The sequence below is a fragment of the Hoplias malabaricus genome, chromosome 2, assembly GCF_029633855.1.
Source record: "Hoplias malabaricus isolate fHopMal1 chromosome 2, fHopMal1.hap1, whole genome shotgun sequence".
NCBI classification, from domain to species: domain Eukaryota; kingdom Metazoa; phylum Chordata; class Actinopteri; order Characiformes; family Erythrinidae; genus Hoplias; species Hoplias malabaricus.
Window position 1 is genome coordinate 54573582 of NC_089801.1, and position 23046 is coordinate 54596627.

Below are 23046 nucleotides of genomic sequence, written 5' to 3' on the forward strand. Positions count from 1 at the left end.
GTACAATGCTGTGAAAACATCATCCTGAAACATAAAAGAAACATATCAGTCTGAAAATAAGCTTACAAAGTCCTTTCTGAGGCTCTTTGGTGCCATGAACCAAACTGAGAGCCATTACCTCCTAAAAGGAAAAAAACCTGGAGTAGTAAATCTTCCCAGAAGTTTCCAGACTGCCAAAACACAAGTTCAGGTCTGTCTTTAAAGACTCAAAAGAAAAAGTTATTAGAGTGGTCTAGTTGACGTTGTGACTCTGATGAGACGCTGTCACAAAAGGTGGCACCAACAGCTACTGAATTTAGGGGTCAGCTGATTTTAACAATGACAATGTAGGTGTGATTTAATTTATTTTATTTTTTCTTCAATAATTAAAATAATCTTTGTTTAATTATGTTCTCAATAGCTCATATTACATATCGTATTAAGACATTTACAGTTTTGTAAAGAAAACAGCAATAACACTCTGCAGCATTTTCCACAGTTGTTTATTTCAGTTTTATGATCAATTCATGTCACATGATATGGTTTTAATTACCCATTAATATTTAAACAATTAGAAATGAAAAATAACATGCATCAGTACTGTGCAAGGGAGCGAATAATGTTGCAAATACACAGTTTAATCTCATTCTAAAGACAATTTGTGATAATGGCTCGTCTTATTGTGACATTCAGATGTTTGGTGCTTCATAACATAATTTCCAGTAGTAACCAGAAGGATATTTAACTTCATCATCTAAAGTAGTATTAGTAACCTCTGTAAGTAGTAAGCTCTGTTCATTGACAGGAGGTTCTGGAATTTAATTTGTGAGATTTTTTACTGATTCATTTATATAAAGTATCCAGCTGTGTCCAAAAATACATGTACATAGAAGTTTGGAGTCAATTATTACAGTTATATATGAATCATGTGCAAATTCACTGCTTTCACACTACTTTCATTCAATTCAGAATGTCTCAATTGAAAAATGTTTTATAAATCTAAGAATATAGCATCAGAAAAATCATTGTAAACAGATAACAATGGTAGTAATGATCAAATAAAGAACATCAATGACTCCTGTAGCAAAGTATTGGAAATAAATGAATAACACCTAATTTAAATAATACATTTTATTATACGGGACTAACATGTTGACATACCATTCAGTAGGCAAGTATGTGGTTTTGGGCAGGGAGGCACCCTCTACATAACCACATATAGCCCAGGTGTTCATGCGACAGACATGACAGTCCAAAAAAAATAAAAAAAACAAGAAAAACTATTAGCAGGTTTGTTACAGTACCGTATAGAATAATTACTCTTAGGTTGTTAAAGGTACACACCTTGATACTTTTCTGCACACTTTTGAATTGCAGAACCTCCCTAGGTCAAAGATATCCACTTCAAATATATCATAAAGCTGAGAGAGGGGTCAATATAAAAAAAAATAGATAAATACAATTTACAAATTACTTTCTGTCATAAAAAGAATACTTGTTAAGTGCTGGAATTGACACTGAGAAGGGGCTCTTAATATCTTGTACAGTGCAATACTCGTGGGGTTTTAAAAAATCACCCCTCCGATAACACACACACACACACCCATACTACTATTCCTCACACCCAAATATAAAAATACAGTCTGCAATCTACTTACTTAATTGAACTGCAGGGCCCATGTTTCATAGCAAAAGGTTTGTAATAAACCACAAAGATGCCTCAGTGTTCCAACCCAGTTGAAATTCATTACAAACCCTCTTCTCCTCAGTTCATAAATGAAGCAATTTAGCGAAGTGCAGACCCCAGGTTTAGTACCCCACATATAGATTAATAAAAGTCTATACTTAAAAATGGAAGAATAAAATACAGACTGCTAAAGTTTAAAATATTATGTAAAAAAAGGCATGAGATTTTCAGGTTGGTATTAAAGTAAAAACATTAATGGAAATTTCAGCAAACAGGTAGGTAGGTAATATAGCTTACATGTCAAAGAACAAATGTAAGTATGATTTTTAAAAAAAACATGAAACATTAAAATGCTTAAATATTTTTGCAATCTTAAACTGGATAAACCAAATTTCTTATTTCTTCAGATTTTGTACACAGCTCAGGGAACATACGGACCACAGGGAATTCACAACATCAAATATGATCATGAGTTATATTACAAATTTTAAGATGTGTTCAAAGTAGTTAATTCACAAAAATAAAAACTCAGCTGGACCATATGGCCAAAATTTATATCACGATAAATTTTTTAAAAATTATTGTCCAGCCTTAGCTCTAATGAATACTGTAAATTTATTTTACTTGCAGGGAATTGTACTCATTTCAAGCATCATTTTGATGCCAACAAAAGAGAATATTTTTCTTAAAACAAACACAAATATGTCAAGAAACTAACAAATTTTGTGAATGCAGTGTAAACAAGAATCAATGATTTGTTAATTCCCTTGAATATTTATTTTCCTGAAAAGTTACAGGGGTAAAGTAAGACTGAAACTTTTATAGAATATTCAAGTTACAGTTGTGTTTTGAAACCTTCAACCATAAACAGGTGATAATAAAAACTAATAAATAAGCACCCACCAAGGGCTTGGACATTGCAAGCAAAGATGGGTCATGGCTCACTACTTTGTGCCATTTTATGAGAGGAGTGTCAAAGAGCACAAAAAGGATATGTTTCAATACAAGACTGCAGAAAAGTCTTTCACAAAATATTGAGAAATATCAACGTTTGTGTAGGGCAAAGACTTACACTACCGTTGAATGTGCATGTGGTTAGGTGAGCCCACTTTCCACCCGCACTCTCATCAGCAGAAGGTGCAAAAACCAATATCTCTCATGGCAAAGCGGTGCATCATTGCCCACTGCATTGGTGAGATGCTATATGAGAGTTGATGTGGAAGTTTATATTTTGAATTTAGAGAGACATATGCTGCCATTAAGTTGACACCAATTTCTGGCAAGTTCATGGTTATTTCAACAAGTCATTGTCAGGACTTGCTTGTGCTTCAATAGTGTGGCTTTGAAGACAAAGATTACATATGCTTGACTACCTTGTCTGCATTCGAGATCTGTCTCATGGCACATTGTGAAAAGAAGAATCAGACAATGGCAGCCATAAACTGTTGAGCAGCTGAAGTCTTGTATCAAGTAAGAATGGGCAAACATTCCACTTGCAAGACTACTTGTAGTCCCCAATTCCCAAATGATAAAAAAAAAATTAAATAGAAGAAAAAGGTGATGTAAGAGAGTGGTAAATACGCATCTGTCCCTGATTTTGAGAAGGTGAAGGATTATAATACATTTTTTTAAAATGTACAAATACAATCGGGTTGGTCAGTGAAAACGGGGCATTTTTTTCTTTGTACTTTTCTCAGTTAAATAAATGTTGGAGAAAATTAACAAATCAAATATTGCTTTTTTTAAGCCACAACTTCACTGGAAGGCATGTTGCAATGTAACTCCTGTTGCTGTATGATAATGAGTCATCTTAGCAATGAAACTACAGGGGTTGGACAATTAAACTGAAACACCTGTCATTTTAGTGTGGGAGGATTCATGGCTAAATTGGACCAGCCTTGTGGGCAATCTTCATTAATTGCACATGGCACCAGTAAGAGCAGAGTGTGAAGGTTCAATTAGCAGAGGGTAAGAGCACAGTTTTGCTCAAAATATTGCAATGCACACAACATTATGGGTGACATACCAGAGTTCAAAAGAGGACAAACTGTTGGTGCATGTCTTGCTGGTGCATCTGTGACCAAGACAGCAAGTCTTCGTGATGTATCAAGCCACGGTATCCAGGGTAATGTCAGCATACCACCAAGAAGGACGAAACACATCCAACAGGATTAACTGTCGCAAGAGGAAGCTGTCTGAAAGGGATGTTGGGGTACTAACTTGGATTGTATCCAAAAAACATAAAACCACGGCTGCCCAAATCACGGCAGAATTAAATGTGCACCTCAACTCTACTGTTTCCACCAGAACTGTCCGTCGGGAGATCCACAGGTTCAATACACACGGCCGGTCTGCTATAGCCAAACCTTTGATCACTCATGCCAATGCCAAACGTCGGTTTCAATGGTGCAAGGAGCGCAAATCTTGGGCTGTGGACAATGTGAAACATGTATTGTTCTCTGATGAGTCCACCTTTAAATAAACACTGTTTAAACTTTAAATAACACTGTTTTCCCCACATCCGGGAGAGTTACAGTGTGGAGAAGCCCCAGAGAAGCGTACCACACAGACTGTTGCATGCCCAGAGTGAAGCATGGGAGTGGATCAGTGATGGTTTGGGCTGCCATATCAATACTTGTGCTAGATGGGCTAAGGACTGCCAAGGACTACCGAACCATTCTGGAGGACCATGTGCATCCAATGGTTCAAACATTGTATCCTGAAGGCGGTGCCGTGTATCAGGATGACAGTGCACCAATACACACAGCAAGACTGGTGAAATATTGGTTTGATGAACATGAAAGTGAAGTTGAACATCTCCCATGGCCTGCACAGTCACCAGATCTAAATATTATTGAGCCACTTTGGGGTGTTTTGGAGGAGAGAGTCAGGAAACCTTTTCCTCCACCAGCATCATGTAGTGACCTGGCCACTATCCTGCAAGAAGAATGGCTTAAAATCCCTCTGACCACTGTGCAGGACTTGTATATGTCAGTCCCAAGACGAATTGACGCTGTATTGGCCGCAAAAGGAGGCCCTACACCGTACTAATAAATGATTGTGGTCTAAAACCAGGTGTTTCAGTTTCCAACCCCTGTAGATTTCATCTGGCAGTTCATTCATTCAATCATTCATTTATTATCTGTAAGCGATTATCCAGTTCAGGGTCGCGGTGGGTCCAGAGTCTACCTGGAATCATTGGGTGCAAGGCAGGAACACACCCTGGAGGGGACGCCAGTCCTTCACAGGGCAACACACACACACACACACACATTCACACCTACGGACACTTTTGAGTCACCAATCCACCTACCAACGTGTGTTTTTGGACTGTGGGAGGAAACCCACACGGACACGGGGAGAACACACCAACTCCTCACAGACAGTCACCTGGAGCAGGAATCGAACCCACAACCTCCAGGTCCCTAGAGCTGTGTGACTGCAACACTACCTGCTGCGCCACCGTTTCGCCATTCATCTGTTCAAGTATGTTTACGCCATTCAAGTATGTTTACAGTAATTTAAATTAAACTTGAATTTCCAGAAAGGTGTCTTTCACTAAACAGTGCACTGTAGTTTAATGGACTTGGTAAATCATTATTAGTCGTTGATGTTAATCCTCTTCACTTCAGTCAATCAGATACCTAAACCTTTTCTCAAGCTCCTGGACCAATTTTTTCTTTGCTGCCTCCAGGCTGTCTTCCCAGTCTAAAGATAAAAATAATAATAAATAAATACATAAAACCCAAAAAACAGGACAGTTATTGAGATGCAGTGCCTTATGCAAAAGTTTGGGCACAGTGAAGATAAGTACACATCTTCCACAGAGAATAAACCTCTGCAAAATTTAATGCAGTTACTTTTTTGCTGATTTGATCATATTGGAACAATATTTCAGAACAACTTTTTGTTAAAGAGTCCTGTCAAATAGCTTAGATGTATTTTTTTTTTGTCTTCTGAACACACAGCCAAACAAAAATTATGACATATTCCATTGTGGTATTAGATATATTAAACTGTCATATTCCTAATACTATGGGCTGGTTTGCCAGACGGGGATTAAGACTAGTGCTGGGCAATATGAACACGAATCAATATCATGATTATTAATTGTACATTTTACCATGATTATGATTAATGAACGATTATTTTGTTTTGTATTTATGACTCTCATAGTTCAGTGACGAGGCTTGTACTGTAAATATACTCCAGTATTAAAGCTGGGATATTTTTTCTAACGTCGCCGGGAGCTTGTTCCTCTCTTGTTTTCTGAGCACTGTTTATATTTGGTGTGTGATTGGGCTTTGGCTGAAACCATTTATTCTCAGTGTTTACATTTGACTTCTTTTTGTCCAGTGTCATATTAATTATAGTCAAAACACAGCACGTCTACACCACAGATGCTGTGTTTTTCTTTGGTACGAGCTGGAGTCGCTAGGTTGCTTCCATGTGGCAGATAGGGGCAAGAGTCATGTGAGTACAGCTTGGTAGCATGGTTTTAAACAGACAGTACATGAACACACAGTGGGGACACAACAGAATAAAAATAATTGATATAATCGAAATAGACAAGATTGTCGTTCAGAAGTTCTGAATATTTATTTCAATTAATTGCCCAGCCCTATCCTGGACCTTTTAATGAGAAATCACAATTCAAGACCCTGTGTAGTGTAGGGCTAGGCATAATCCCTCTGGGAAACCAGCCCTATAAGCCTAAATTCTTCCGGGTCCAACCACAATACCAGGCCGCAGAGTCTTTGCCCCTTCATTTAACCTTATTATATCAATACATTAATACAATGAAATGCTATTACTGGTCATTGAACTAGATAAAAAAATATGTTATCCACATTTAAACCATCCATGGCAGTGAACACACCAAAAAGCACACACTAGTGCACTAGGAGTAGTGAACACACACTGGGGAGCAGTTGGGGTTTAGGTGCCTTTTTCAAGGGCACATCAACTGTGGACTGAGGGATAAGGGCAGTGCCCCCCAAATCTTTCCACACAAAGATTTAAGAACAGCTTCAGTTCATTTAGGTTCAAATCTGCTAAAGGTGTTAGTGATGTAGCTCACCACAGTATACAGACTGGTGAGCCAGAGTTTTACTCACCAGCAGCAGAGGCCAGCCTCTATCTACAACCCCCTCACACATTTTTCTAAGGTCTATTAGAAGTAGAGGTAGCTAAAAGTAGGAGGTATAATGACACTTTAATGGCTGCACTGTTTAAGGTAGCATGCAGTGTGTGTGGTAGTTCAGGAGAGTGTTAGTGGCATGTTTCCTCTGTCATGTATAGTTTCACATTCCTTTCTAACCCAAATATTTCTTAATCATGAAAAGTGTGAACCAACTAGTAGATTGTGACTTATCAAAGAATAAATGGCTGTTCTGATAGTTGTTCTGGTTAATTCTGTGTTACCTATTTAATAGGCTGTTTTTGTCAGGGGTTGTTCAGATTATAGTGTTTAAAGCTTGTATTACAAACCCATTTCCAATGAAGTTAGGATGTTGTGTAAAACATTAAAACAGAATACGATGATTTGCAAACCCTTTTCAACTAATATTTGTCACGCCCTTGTCCTGTCGTGTCTGTTTTCCCCACCATGTGCTTCTCTTAGCACATGGCTCTGTTTGCTATTGTTCGTGTCTCCGCCCTTGTCCCGCCTTTGTTCTGCCTCCTCGTCAGTGTCATTTGTAATCCTGCCCCCTTGTTATCTGTCTCAGGTGTCTCTTGTCTATGTAATGTATTTAATTTCCCTTGTCTCACTTCCTCTTGTCGATCATTCGTTTCATACTGTTGTCGTGTCATTTCCTTGGCCCTCGATTTGTTTTCCATGTCATGTTACTCAGTCTAGTCTGTCTGTCTCCACAGTTTTCCGTTGTTGTTTCGCTCCCTAGTCTGTTTGTCTCATCTGTCCCTCATTTTGGTTTGCTCTATTCTCATTTCATCCTGTCATTGTGTCGCCTAGTTTGTCTGTCTCCTCATTTAGGTTTGTTCTCTGTTTAGATTTCTCTGTTTTATACTCTGTTTAGCTCTCTGTCCAGTGTTAGTATGTTTATCTCTCTAGTCTGTCTGTCACGTTTGCCCTGTTTAGCTCTTCGTATTCTAGTTTAGTCTGTTTAGCTCCCTTTGTCTAAGTCTCAGTCAGCTCCCTGTATCCTTCTGTTAAAGTCTCTGTCTGTATCTGTTTTGTTATTTATCTTTTGTTAAAAATAAATTTCGCTGTGTTTTAGTGAGTGCGTCTGCCTCTGCCCTGCGATCCTGACAATATTCAACTGAATACACTACAAAGACAAGATATTTAATGTTCAAACTGAAACTTTATAGATTTTTTTTGCAAATATTCACTCATTTTGAATTTGAGGCCTGCAGCATGTTCCAAAAGTAGTAATTGATTTTTTTTTTGAAGGCTGTGTTAGTAATTTAGAATATGAAGACATTTTTTTTATGTTTATGCTAGTAATTGATTGTATGAAGACTTGTTTTAAGGTTCTATTAATAATAGGGGGTGAGTAGTGTTTGAAGGCTATGCTAGCAAGTGAGAGATTGAAGAGTTTGATTGTGAGTTTGTAAATGGTTAAAGAGAGAGAGAGAGAGAGAGAGAGAGAGAGAGAGAGAATAAATGTGTTGTTCTTACCTGGATTAGTGCAGGTTATATCAACAGAAAATGTAGCTTTAGTACCCAGAACCTCTGTATCTTCAAACACAGGCTGCTGCAAAGCATTTTGTATAAACCACTCATCTAGGCAATTTCTGAAAGATGGAGGGTTTGCCTCTGCAAAGCAATAAGTATGTGTTACTGCATTGAAACTACAAATTGTCAGTCCAAAAAAAACTTCTTAGAGTGATTATAAATTTTACTATTTTTTACGCTCCCTAGAGTATGCCCACCCACCTGAGTGTGTTCATGTTTAAAATAGGTTTAAAACAGAATCTCTGATTGATCCAGTGTTAGTGCAGTAGCTGTATTATATACTTTCACTCATTTTATCATCCACAAGCAATGTATCTGTAACTGTGTCATCTCTCTAATTCTGACCTGTCTCCACTCCCAGCAAGCCCAGAATGCGTTTGCTGAGTAGATTGCGATTTTCCTTTTTGCTCTTTTGACTTTTGCTCGTCATGGTGTAGTCTTTGAATCGGAGGTTGATGGAGATATTATACTGGTTGGGTTTCAAAGAGAAAGTGATGTCTCTCTGTCCAGCTGCTCTTAGTAAGGTATTTAACGTCTGTTCATTTGCCTCAGTACTGCTGGATATGGGCAAAGCCTCATGACCAAAGAGCAATGGCAGAGTACTCAGAGCTTTCCGCAGTGCATCCTGCTTTGCGTCTGCCTCTGTGGAGCCTGTGGATATGACAGAATTTGGAGATTCAAGGTAAAACACATGGTAAGTATAATATAATAATAAGCTTTTTTACTTAAGCCCACAAATTTTCTGTTTTTGACAAAATTTTGAAAGGATGCATTGGATCAACAGTCACTTTGATGCCTTGACATATCTACTTATAGCAGTAAGTAAATATAAATAAATACATTCAGTACTGTGCAAAAGTCAAAGCTTATCCTTCATTTATATAATTTCCATTCAAAACATGGCTTTTAAAAATGTAGCTGAGTAAAATATTACGACAAAATTAAAATGTGTTGTTAAAAGGTATGGTAAACCACCAAATTTCTCACCTTCAGTTAACTAATAACAAGAATCACAAACAAACTGAAAGCTATAATAATGGATAAATACAGCAAACCAGGGTTGCTGTTGGTCCAGGGCCTAACTGGAATCATTGACTGAATGGCAGATACAGTTAATATTTAATATTAATTATGTTTGTTGTTTGCTGGTTTGTTTTAAATTAAAATGACTGTTCATTGAACGCAACTCAGAAAAAGAAATTAAATAACAAAGAGTGGTCTTTGACTTTTGCACCATATGGTAGATGAAGGTGGGGCTATACGGCCAAATGACTAACCTTGTCCATTATAAATTAAACTGTATGTGATCTCTGTGAGTGAGCAGATGAAAGCTTTATCACCCTCAACATTTTCCTTAGGAAGTGGGAGAGACTTCTTGGAAAAATCTTCCTTCACAAACATTGTTGATTTAATTTCATCTTAAAAAGAATAAGACAAATTACATAGATGCAGTGCCTGTACTTTTTAAAAATACACAAATATTTAAATATTTAAAATAAAATACCTGTGTTTGGTTGGCAAATCCCCAATGCACGTCCAAGTAAACAATAGGTTTTACGAGTAGCTTCTTTCTTAGAGGAACAGGCATTACTGTTCTTAAAGGTGAAGTTCTCCAAATTGATGTTAATAATTTGGTTGATTTTTATATGAGTGTTAACATCCTCCACTTTTACAGGTGGAGGCTTGAGATTATAAACTTCCAGAAGTGAGTTGATCTCTGTGAAACATACATACAGACACCTGTAAAAAAAATCTTGAAACAAGGATCCTAAAAATTGCTACCTCATACTCAAAATAAGGAACCTGCTAGGTCTATTAGAGGCACAAAATATGGGAAAGCACAGAACTGCATGCTTGAAAATGTCTGACTTGTTAAATTGGGGTAGGAATCACAACTAGTGTTGTCAAACTAAAAAATATAATCAGTTAAACATGGAAAAGAACAATTAACTGCATTTGTCTTAATCATTATATAAACAGAGGTTTCACATAACCCTAATCATAACATTCACATGACTTCCACAAAGTGAATGAAGTTTGCCATTTTCACACCTTTACAAATTAAATACAAATTAAATTAAAATGATCACGGGTAGCCCTGTGAAGGACTGGCGCCCCCTCCAGGGTGTATTCCCGCCTTGCGCCCGATGATTCCAGGTAGGCTCTGGACCCCCCGCGAACCTAAATTGGATAAGCGGTTACAGATAATGGATGGATGGATGGATGGATGGATGGATGATCACGGGTAAAGACGCAGCTTTCCTCTTAATCAATCCCGCAGTTTCACAGTGTTTTAAACAGTGTGGACGCTGAGCGTCCACAGAGTTCAATATCGAAGCAGCTAAGTGCAGCGAAATGAGACGAGTCATTGGATAAATGCTGAGCTTTGTCCCGCCCATCGGACGCTCAGCGTCTCTGGGGGTCTATGGGGCAGTGGGCTGGCCTCGGCTGGCCCACTCGCTCAGCTTCTGCATGATGATTGGATGATCTGTCTGAGGCTGAATCCCTTTTTGATTGACAGCGAAATGAGCGAATCAGCGATTCTTTGGTGTAAAGATCCGTGGGAGCACAGGCGGACACACTTCACATGGGCCAAGGCCGTTTAAGCAGCCTAGCTCTGCTGGCCATTGAGAGGACACTAGTCAAGTCCCTGGAAAAGACGCCTTGTTGGTACGACAGGGTCACAGATCATTTTCTTAAAAAGGAACGGAGGGTATAATTTACATCTAAATAAACCGACACATTTTATGATGTACGCCGAAATTGAGCTTCCCCTCCTTGAAAGACCAGCATCCGCCACTAGTTGTCACTAATTTTACTGTCATGCAAACTTTCCCTGCCTACAACCCAAGCTCTAATTACTACCTCCATTGCCATTGTACATGCTAATGGTGTTATCGTACTTCCAGCCATTATACCTATTTCTAATCACTGCCATGATGTAACAAATTCCCCTGTACTAAAGCAAAGCTGAATATCCTCAAAGTATGCTATAACCAGCCTAGTAATGTTATCTGGCACCTGGAAGAATTCAAAAGATTTCCACAAGTTTATGTGGCACTTAGCCATATGCATTAGGTAAATCTAGGAAAAGAACATGTAAATCCCTACCCTCTTTTTTGCTGTCTGAATCTGATGCCAGATCATGCTGCCCCCTGCTTTTTGTACTGATGTATCATTTAATTGTTTGCTAGTCTCCATGCTATTACACTAAAGAAATCTTACCCTCCACATTAAGAAGACTTATGAGCCAAAACTGTTCTACACTCACAGCACCTTTCTCTTTAGGGATTAGAATACCGCCTGCTCTTCTCCACGCTTTTGAAATGATCTCTTTCTTCCAAACAACAAACATCAACATCCACAAAAACTTCAAGATCTCAGGTGCATACTTCTACATCCAATATGGCACACCATTAGGCCCTGGAGCAGAACCTGTCTTTGTATGACGCATCACATCTTGAACCTCACTCCATTTTGGTGGGCTAACCTCCATTTGCCGCTCAGTTTCTCCTAATGCTGGAATATCCCGTGTCCACTTTAGCTCCTTTGCCTCATCTTTATCTGTATACACACAATTGAAATGCTCCTTTAATTCCCTCTTTCCAACTTTTAAATTCCCAGATTTCTCTTTACCAAATAAAGTCTTCACAAAATAAAATGGATTCCCAAAGAACGTTGCTGCATGTTCCTTCTTTTTCCTCATTTTCCTCAAGTTCTCTGCTCTTACATTAGATTCAGCTTCCTGTACATTTGTGCTGGTGTTCTCCTAAGTAGTAGCAGAGGCGTTGATATCCTGTGAACTGTGGTGAGTAACCTGTCGCTGGACTTCAGCCGACTGATTTGAACAACCCCGTAACAAGTATTGTTCAATGCGGGGCCCCTGTACTCCCTTATCCAAGCACCTTCTCTTTCCTTGATAAATCTCCAGTCCTCTTACTGATGTCACCTTTTCCCATCCGCACACATAAACCTGCAACCTCTTTCCTTTTCCTACCACCCCAGTTGCCACTATGTATATCTCCTTTCTCGTAGTCAAAGCCGTTCCATTGTCCATAGCCATGTAATCCTCCTGTGAGGATTATCATCTTGCACCCCTGCTCTTGCAGACTCAAGGGGAATTGAATCTATATGTCTCATCGTAGCATTTATTGGTTGCATCCACATGGTTGATCAAACTATGGCTGCTACTGCCATGGGTTGTTAGCCCGTGGCAGCCCCACAAGGGTCTATTCCCCTATGTCAGCTGTCTCTCCAAGCTGCCACAAAGTCTTTTCCCTGTTGTCAGCTGCTCTGTCACAGCGGCCACTAGGTATCCCAGATAAGTAATTATAATCATATACAAGATAAGATGTAAAATACCCTAAGCCAACCCATTAGAGCTTCACATAGGGCCCACCACACCCTCTTCCTACCAGCAGCTACCAAAATTCTGTAATGTACTTAATATTTTACACAATTTCCTTTTTGATTATGGCTCATCTACTGGATATTTTTGTAGACGCACATTCTCAGGCAAAGCAAGCCTCGGTTTACCTGAATATTTCTCCATGTCTATGTCTCCTGGTGCTGAAGGGTTGGAGTCCTGAATCTCTGTAAGCAAACTGGCCACAGCACAGTCTGAGAGTGTTTTGTGTGGAGTTTTGACAACAGTGGCACTGTCCTGCGGGCTAGCACTCTGTTGTCCATGTTGTTCTGTCTGTGTGCTGGATACTGAAGAGTTACACAAATAAAAGAGTTACACAATTAAAACACAAATAAAACTTATTAAAGTGGGTGAAAAACTCTTCAGTGCAATACAGTGAAAAATACAAAGGAAATAAATGAACATGCATTTGAAGCTCATTTCCATGGCCTTTTTTTGCAAATGCACCTTGCAAATGGAAGTAGACATGTAGTTAATTTCTCCTAAATGAAACTATGTGCTAAATGATAGGAAGAAAAACAGGAAAAGTACAGAAACGCTTAGTTTAAAATGCATTGATTACATTCTACATTGCAACAACCAATGGTAACCAACAGTAAAAAGTCCAATACATTTATTATGTAGTTAGTATGAAGTAGGGTTATCTATCTTTAAAGGGCATACTTTGTGTAATATATATATATATTATCTCAAAAATTACTTTCATTTATTGCTAAAGAAATTAATTTGCCTAAGCTCAGACTTTGATATATTACTGTATGCATGGTTGTGAACATGGGCTGTTGACATAAAGCAGTATTTAATAACTCCAGTGCCTCAGATGTTTATAGGTTTTCATTAAATTGATTAGAAATGTATATGTAGAGAACAGTCAACATTCTTTAAGGCAGTAATTTAAATATAAAATATGCAGTAAGTCAAACTCACTGTGTGAATCATCTTTGCTCATTCTAGAAGACCTTGCTCCTTCTGAAGATTCTTTGGTGTTGTAGACAGGTCTTTCCATACCAAGTGCTTCTAGGCGTTCCTTCAGAAATCCTTTGTAGTTTTCATTAACAACATCAGAAGTGTAATTCAGGACTTCAGACATTTTTTCAATAGCAATCTTAGCCACTTGTTGTTCTGCCTTTTTCTTTGTTGTGGAGCCATCTGAAGGATTTCCAGAAAACAAAACATGAAATGCGCCTCAGCAATATGTAAGTACATAAAAATCTGTTTATTCAAATATATTATACGTAATGAATGAATGTCTCATTTATCTCAGTTGGCAGAGTTGGGAATTATCTAGTCATATTTACTCATGTACAGTACTGTGCAAAAGTTGTAGGCACCAGAGATTGAGATTTAAAAAGCTACTTATCTGAGCAGCATGTGTTTATTTGCTTAAAAAAACCGAAAAAACAAATAGCAACCAACATTAAAATAAAACCAAATAACGTTATTCCAGTAAGTCTGATATTCTGTGTATGAATGTGTTGGTTTAACTTTTTCCAAATCTCTCCTTGTGGTGGTCCGTATTATTTGAGGTTATCGTTCAATACCTAGATCAGGGTTCCCCAAAATGTGGCCCGCAAGAGCTAAACCTTTGGCCAGCCACCAACACAGCCACAGTCACATTGAGTTTGTGTTCTCAAATTTTTGTACGAGAAATTCCTAATTTTTCGCCACTACTGCTAGAATACCAGCATTCTTCAGATGTGAAACTTCAGAGACCAACTGCAGGAGGTCTTACCCTCAACCAAACCCATTTCACCAGGATAAAGCTGTTTCTCAATATGCTTTCTTGTGTGTTCTTACATTCTTGGGAAATGTCAGCAATTGCAGCCCAAGTCCTGTTCCATTTAAAAGTGCACATCTACCCAAGTACAATTACAATAACCGGATGTGTTCTTGCTCGGCCCGTATTATCGAGGATGCACTCGGACAAGACTTATTTAGACTTGAGAGAGTCACATATTTCAGAATGCATTTCGTACCAAACTCAGCATGATGGCTTTTCACTGCGACGGAGACAGTGACTCAAGTACGCTTGTGTTCCAATTACAGAATGACCACAGCCGACCTCATGTCCTCAGAACTTTGTACTCGTGAGTCGATCTCGCCAAGTTTGTACAACCAAGTAAAGAAGTTCGAAATAAAAGTATTGAGAAACAGCCTAATTGAAATGCAAAAACCCTGTGTGACTGGGGCTTAACGCTACTGGTGCCAAAAAGAAAAAAACAAACTAATGAATGAACACCGCCCCAAATTCAGGTCTCTTGTTTCAACCCCCTATCACTTCTCTCATTGAATTGTGAGTAAAATCAAATAACTGTAGTAAGTTAGTCCTACTTATTTATATAGACTTAATAATAATCATAATTATTGTAATAATAATATGATTACAGCAATAAACTCTTGTCCCGTACTGTAAGAAAAAGTTTGAGAATGACACACTGGTCCTTTTGCCCTTTTGCGATTTTGGTTGGAAGTGGCCCTTGAGGAAAATTAATTGGGGACCCCTGACCTAGATATACCAGTTAATAAATAATGATTGATAAATAATGTGTGTTGTTGATTTAACAAATTCATGCAATTAAGGAGAATCTGAACAAAACATTGTTCTTCAAACTCACTCACACCTACTACTTTACAGAAAAAAAGAATCTTATTTATTTGTTTTACATTATTTTTCTTTCTGTATTTACTGTGATTATTTATAATTTTATGCAAGCACCACACATTAGTTTATATATATATATATATATATATATATATCGCTGCCACAAAGTTCCATGTTTCTGGGGTAGTGGATTCAATCTCTGCCTTGCATCATTGTCTGTGTGATTGGTTTTCCTAGTGTTCCCGTGAATTTCTTCCAGGTGTTCTGGATTCATCCCACAATCCAAAAACATCATGCTGGTTTGTGGGTTGTCTTTTCATTAGGGATGGACAATGTGACCCAAAAATAATATCACAATATTTCATGCTATATTTGTGATAACCATATTTTTGCCGATATGACAAAACACTGAAAAATCATGTACTAATTAAAAACAGAAATCTGTGAACAGACATTTAATCAGGTTGTTAATAAGAAAGTATGTTTTCATGAGTATGTATCGGGCCTAATCTAACCACCTCAGTTAATATGAGAATATTATTAACAGGTTAGTCTTGGTTACACAATTTTGATTTTAAAACATGTATTTTAAATAAATGAAATGTACGGGTAGTTTGTTACCAACAAAATTAAATCAAATATTATTCACCTTTGTCATCAAAGGTAAACTGTTCACTGAGCTTAAGTTTGCAGAATTTTTTATCTTCATTTTGAAATGATTCTTCTGATGGTGGCTGGATTTTACACCGACCAAAATGTGCCAAAACAGCTGCCCTGAAAGTATTGTCTGTTGAACAGTGGAGAAATTCAGATATAAATATCATGGTCAGTGCATTATAGAACCCAGTTACATCTGCAACAATTTCACTGACACTTACTGTTATTAGTATCATTTAGGCGAAATAAAAGGGCTAGTTTCTTGTATGCTGATTCAATGGCTTCATTCTCATGTTGACACCCATCTGAACAAATCTCTTTGTTAAGGGACACAGTCAAAGTGCAATAAAAAGGAAGGTCTGAAAGAGGAACAACATCAAAAGCTGTAAGTAAAGAATCACTGAAAATATTTAGTATCACTACCACATAAGACTGTGACACATGATAACTGACATAGACCTATATAAACATTTGTAAAAACATTCCAATAGGCATCATCGGAAAACTGGCATCATCGCGTTTTTATAAAAAATGACCTCAAGTTTATATAACGTGTCAGAAGATGATGACTTATTTTTCTGACATTAGGTTGTCATAACACTTGCTGGGGTGACATTCCTTAGCTCATCGTATGTGACAGTGACACAGTACTGATAATATCATACAGCTTGTAAATATATATATATTTTTTAACAATTTAAATTTTTTTTAACTATGATTCATCATCAGAATTATGTCACACGTACAATAAGCTAAAGAATCAGAGTTACCAAATACTGCCACAGTTTACTGTAGGTGTATGTCCATAAGGCTACATAAACATAAATACATACTTAAATATGCATAAAGATTTTGGCAAGTGGTTTATCACCTCTGGGTGCAGAATACAAAAAACAGAAGAGATCAGAATATTTTGTTTGTCCACCTCATTCCCCATTTTCTCACTGGTTTGTTGTCTTACAGGTGAGGTGGGATATGGGAAGAATCATGGCTTCTTTGATTTCATTCCGGCACCCCGCACTGGCCACCTAAATTAGGAGAGTCAATGTGAACTCACTCTACCACTGAAAAGGACGTTTTTAAGAGGTTTTAAGGAAATGGCCCCCATTTCCTCGGTGTGGCGTTAAGGGGAGGAGGGGTGCCTGTGACTCATTTCTGTGACTCATTTCTGTGGGGCAGGCAGGCGGTTTCCAGTGTACTTGGGCACAGGCTTGACACTTGATGAAGCGTGCATGTAGGACCTAGGACCTCTCACCCAGGCAGGTGTAGACTGGGGAGGTAGAGTGGTTCTCACTGACTAGGTGGTTAGTCAGTTACCACATCAGTGTCACTGTTGTGCAGAGAACGATACACCACCCAAAAAAAAAACACCTGCTCTGTGTTGGTCCTGACTACTGACAAACAGAGTGAAAGATGGCTGGCAAAGTTTGTAGAGCAACAGGTGGAATACGCTCTGTAATTGTACAACTGCAAAGTGCTCCTGTACGCTCAGAGGAATTGATAAAATGGACAATCAGTGCAGAAACATGGTGGCCAGTGTAATATTATAGCTAATCATTGAAAGAAAGTTGATGTCAGTTGCCATAAAAGCAATTGGTGTGATGTAGACTTTTTAACAAACACCCAGAGTAAACAAAGCTTACATAGTGTTTATATCAACTTATTGAATTAACAAACAAAGGCTTCATGATGGATGATACCACATGTCACATATGACTGCAATAATCTAAAAAAAATTTGAATTTACTTGTAGATGATGCACTGGGTGTCACAGCTGAAATTGATTCAGATGTTGATGGTTCTTCTCTCATTTCAAAGTCATCTTTGAGGGCATCTAGTGCTAACTTGGCAACCTCCTGGTGAGCATCCTTTTTGCGTTTACACACTTGGGAGCCTTTATATGTGTGTCCATTCACTTCCACTCGACCTCTATAACCTTAACGTAAAATAATCACTCAAATATATATACTGGAAATTGTGAGAAGATATTATGCAAATATTGGTAATGTAATAATCTGTGAAAGTCAGCAATGGAATAAAGATGCATTATTACAAAAGTGACATATTATTCCCTATATTTAAGGCAAGTGAACCCAAATGGCTATATTAATGATTCTGGGATGGCAAGTCTTGAACTGTTTTTCATTTAGATTTATATGTTATTAACATATGTTATATGTTATATGTCATTTATTTGTTATTAACTTGTGTCTAAAATTTGTAACAAATAATAACCAAAATCTAATAACTTGGGATACAGGATTATTATACAAAAGTGGAGATCTGTGTATTTTAGTTTGGAAAAGCTTGTATTACAGTAACTATGAATTTAAAATAATGGAAGTAACAATTGTTACCACAGGCTTCAGATTCTTCTGTGAATTCTGGGACTTCCCATTTCCGCTTTAGAGCCAGTTCAATCAGATGATTCTTGAACTTGAGTGTATCTGCACTGAACATTGGGTCTGTGGACAACAATCAGTTCACAATCAGAACTTAAAAGAGTGCAAACAGCATTTTTCTTGCTAATATCAAGTGTGTACAAGGTTGTAATCTTCTCAATAAAAGCAAGGAACCTTCCTCTTTTTGCATTTTGTTGTAATACTACTGTTAACATTTTGCTTTGAGCTGGGCTGGATTCAAGTGGGAGCTAAACTGATGTTTTATTCTTTCTTTCACCCACCATTTATCTTCTCCAGGTCCTCCATCCTGCTGCTCAGATTGTCAATCTCCAACTCATGCTTGTCCACCTTCTTCTGTATTTCATTTAGTTGATCCACCTGAGGCCTCAGATTCTCCAGGAGATCTTTGTTTTGGTCAAAGAAATTCTTCACACCCTGCAGTTCCTCCTGAACACATAATGTGTAATCTCATTTTCAGTTTTCACTAGCAAGATCAGAGCAGCAGTCAGTACTTACTTCACAAACGAACGTTACCTTTAGGTTACTAAACGTTCCTAAAAAACTTTGGCCAATAAGTTGTTCTGCTCAGACCTTTTCTTAAAAAGTGTTAGATTCAGATTTTGGGACTGAACTGTAAAAAAACTTTCTAAAACAATATGAAAAATTAATATGATTCCAGAACCATATATCTCAGTAAAGACAATCAAAAACTTATAAACTGATGTTGGTGCTAATGACTTTAGTGTTAGTACAGTTCTACATCGATATTAAGCTTGTTTATACAGATCAGAGACTGCTGAAATGGGGTTTAATATCTCTTAATATTGATATTACCAATAAAACAGGTTTTAGTCATACCTTAAGTTCTGTCTTTTGGTCTGTATCATAGAGCTGGGTCAGTAATTCAATCTTCTCCTTCAGAGCCTGCTGTTCTCTATCCAGCAGTTTTATATTTTCTGACTTGGTATCAGCTTGAGGATTCTGAGCAGTATAATTCTCCAAATCTGAAATAAACTGCATGATAGAAAATGTAAACAGTTAACATTTTTCAGCAACACTTTCTAGGTATAATAGCTTTAAACAGAGCAAGAGAAAAGAAGAAAAAAATACAAAGTTTAATGAAGGAATAAAAAGCATAAATATTGGAAGAAAAGAAAAAAAAAAGAAAGAATGAAAACAGGTAAGAGTGTCAAGTAATGAACGATTCTAAAGCAAAATGAAAATCTGTGGATCAGCAGGCTACAGATGAGTTCACACTGCATGTGGCTCTAACCACAGGGGTGTAAGTGATGCAAAAAATGGCACTGCAGACAACACCATCATAAAACATGCCTTCTGTTTATAAATGATATTTAATGCTATTGCACATTATCCTGTGGCAAATCCAATAAGACATCAGCCAATTCACCAGTATGTCTGCTCTGCATAGACATAGACCCTCTGGCTTATTTCAGTGTTTATGAGGTTTTCATTCATCAATGTCTCAGTATCTACAGTATCACAGAGACAGCAATTACTCAGACATCCCTGAAATAAACTCAGAATTCTGATATAATCCAGGTTATTGTCCAGGTTATTGTTGCACTCCTCTAAGCTTGCTGCACTTTTCACTTCAAGTATAAAAAAAAGCTTTATTCAAATTTAGTTTAAAATATTGTGAGAAAAACCGAATCACTGCCTTACTATCTCTACACCCCTAATGTCAGCCTACACTGGGAAAGGAAAGGACAATAAGAAGAAATAGAACATAAGTAAGAACATTAATATGCACTGAAAAAACATGAATATTATTTTTAATTTACTTGATTTAAAAGTTTACAATACTTCATGTGTTTTAAATATTAAAATTACTGAATATAAGTAATGTAGTTTGTTCATGGTTAGCCAGTTAAATCAGGTAAATTCCAAACCAAAATTCCAAAATTAAGTGCAGTGCATTCATTTTAATACAATTACGAAGTTAATTTTGGTCAATATATGTTTGCACTTTAAAATGTGCATAAAATGAACAAAAAATATATACTCAAAGAATGTTCTTACTCATAATAACATTGATTTAGTTTATAAATCACTGTTATTGTTCATAACGTTGTATACTAAGATTTCATGATCCTGGTAGGCAAAACATGTCTCTTAAGTGTGATATACCTGCGTTATCGCCTCTGATATATTCTTATGCATATCTGGTATTTTACCCTCCAGAGCCTTGGCCAGATTCAAAATTTTGGTTTTACCATCTACCATCTTCTCCTCAGTGAGTGTGAAGTCAGGAGAATGCATCACAGAATTCCTCAAGCTGATGACCTTCATTACACAGAAAAAAAGCAGCAACTTAGAGGCACATTATCAAGAGCCCCTATTACATAACATAGGTTAACTACCAACCTATGTTTATATGTGCAAATTTACAGCAACAAAAGGAAATCTACAGAAATAGCAATTACTTACAGGTTTCATGAGAATATTCAGAATCTTACCATGTCCAGGACTGATCCTTTAATAATATTTTTAAAATATCTGCAGTGAGAAATGAAGTTCAAAACTGCAGGAACGTCAAACTCGTCAAAATGGCGATGTTTATCGTGTCCCTTTGGCATAAAAACCTAAAGTAACAATGAAATCAGTTCAAAGTAAGTTCAACAGATGCCACAGCGATGCCCTTCTGGATGCAGTATTTACATAATGTCAATTTGTGGAGAAACTCATAACTTACCTTGGCCACTTCCCATTTTTCTGTAGGCCAGAGGTGTGGCTCGCAGTTTTTCCAGTTTATTTTTGCAACACTTCCAATGTAACTCTTTAAAATCTCCTTTTTCCACAGTTCACATTTATCACATATTGGGAGCTGTGGTTGAAACCAAAAGTGTAAGCATTATTCAATTTATGGAGCAGGTCACTCTCATTTGATTTGGTTTTTACATTATTTGAACACTGCCCTTTCACATTAAATCGATAAATAGCAATAACTTGGAAACTTTTTTTTTCATTCATTTGAAATAATAGTTAAGAATGCTTTGGCAAATTGGTATTTTTTTCTGAGCTGACAACAGCACCGGACAGTGAGATGAGGGCACTGAATAGTGGGATATGGCAAATTACAATGTTGAGGAGGGGGTGACCACTAACATCACCGCTTCTGGTGGGAAGACTGGGCCATCACTGTGTGTTATGGATGGCCTATAAAATCATGGGCCTCCAGCCACTCAACACTATTGAATTCCAGCTCTACTCTGTCACTGGTGCAGACAAGAACACTGCCTGGCATGGCAGGATGTATGCAGGAGTTGTGAAAACCTACCAACAAGAATATCAGTCACAGAAAGGAGCAGTGACTAATCTGGAGTGTTGGGAACCAGTTCTACAAGAACAGGTTTTGGCTAGTGCTTATCCAAGATGGCTACATCATGGGGCTCTATTTCCTAACAGCAATACAAGTTGTCCTCAGTATTCCCATAAGTGTTCTTTATCTGAGACCCAGGTGATGGCAGACGTCTTAGCAGCTGGGCGACCATCTTACCTCTAGCCATCAGCACTAACTACCACCAACATCATAGGAACAAGAGCATGATCCTTGTGCTGTGAGACAGTGGAGGAGACAATAGGCTTCATCACAGCTGTTGTTCATGCTGGAACGACAACTGCAGACATCGATGGTACCTGGCATCTGGGCAGCCAGTCCAATGTGGCAGCATTAAGGGGATTCTAAGACGTTTCCACAAGGGAGGGCAAATAATTCAGGCATTGTTTCGCCTCTCAAACTGTACGTCAAACGACGGCCTCTAAATGTAGATTTGAGTTTGGCAGATCAATAAAGATAATGTAATACGTGTTTTTTACGTGAGATAGATAGATAGACAGACAGAGAGAGAGAGTTTCCAGTATCTATAGCTACCAATACTGTGTTTACATATTTACATACAGCTACATTAGCGCACGTACACTAATGAAAGTTGTTCAAAAACTGAAACAGAAAATGAAAATGGAACAGCTATTCCCCCTCCCTATGGTTTACCTTTTTGCAGTGTTTTTCACATACTACCGCTTTTAGATGTTCTTTAAGGGAACTGTGATAGGTTTCGGTTTCTTTTTCCATGAAATCCCGGAGGTTGTTCCTCAGTATATACAGACTCTCCGCTGTTTTCAGCCAGTTTTTGTATTTTTGGTCTCTGAAGCGTGTGTATTCCGCCATATTGTCAATATTGTCGAATGAACAGTCCCATATAAAGTTTCTAAAACAAAATCTGTTAGCGTTAATCCGCTGCTCGATTCAACCACAAGAGGTGCGTCCGTTCACTGCGAAACTGTTTTCCAACGCCGCACATTTGAGCGATGACACAAGCCCTGGCAACCCACGAATCAGCTGACGTCCAGGGTTGCCATGTTAACGACAAAATATCCTCGCATGTAGATATTATTTTGTCTAAATTAGAAAATGTATACATTTTAAAATATATATTACATATTTAATAAGAAGAACTTATTGAAAAGACTCTTATGCTTGGAAGAATTGAAGGTAAATAAAATGAAAACGGCTAGCAACAAAAAATAAAATAATAATAATAATAATTAATGTGCCATTGAGAAGCCTGAATA

At 37.6% G+C, this 23046-nt stretch overlaps 1 protein-coding gene across 2 annotated transcripts; it reads right to left on the reverse strand.

Moving 5' to 3' along the window:
- Nucleotides 1-478: 478 nt before the first annotated feature.
- On the reverse strand, nt 479-22751 carry si:ch211-91p5.3 (uncharacterized). 2 transcript variants are annotated; one of them, XR_010800501.1, is made up of 18 exons: nt 22466-22751; nt 21167-21298; nt 20931-21056; nt 20602-20757; nt 19312-19467; nt 18735-18900; nt 18409-18516; nt 17799-17987; nt 16273-16410; nt 16044-16181; nt 13720-13941; nt 12903-13079; nt 9871-10083; nt 9644-9784; nt 8712-9017; nt 8310-8447; nt 1324-5374; nt 479-1183 (listed from the first exon to the last, which is right to left on the reverse strand). XR_010800501.1 is itself a non-coding variant. In XM_066662197.1 (17 exons), exons 1-17 carry the CDS (start codon nt 22640-22642, stop codon nt 5295-5297), a joined length of 2763 nt encoding a protein of 920 aa, XP_066518294.1. In that variant the 5' UTR covers nt 22643-22751; the 3' UTR covers nt 479-5294. The 2 variants fall into 2 exon arrangements, 1 of the variants encoding a protein (XP_066518294.1); XM_066662197.1 differs by having other exon boundaries at nt 479-5374.
- Between the last annotated feature and the right edge of the window lie 295 nt (nt 22752-23046).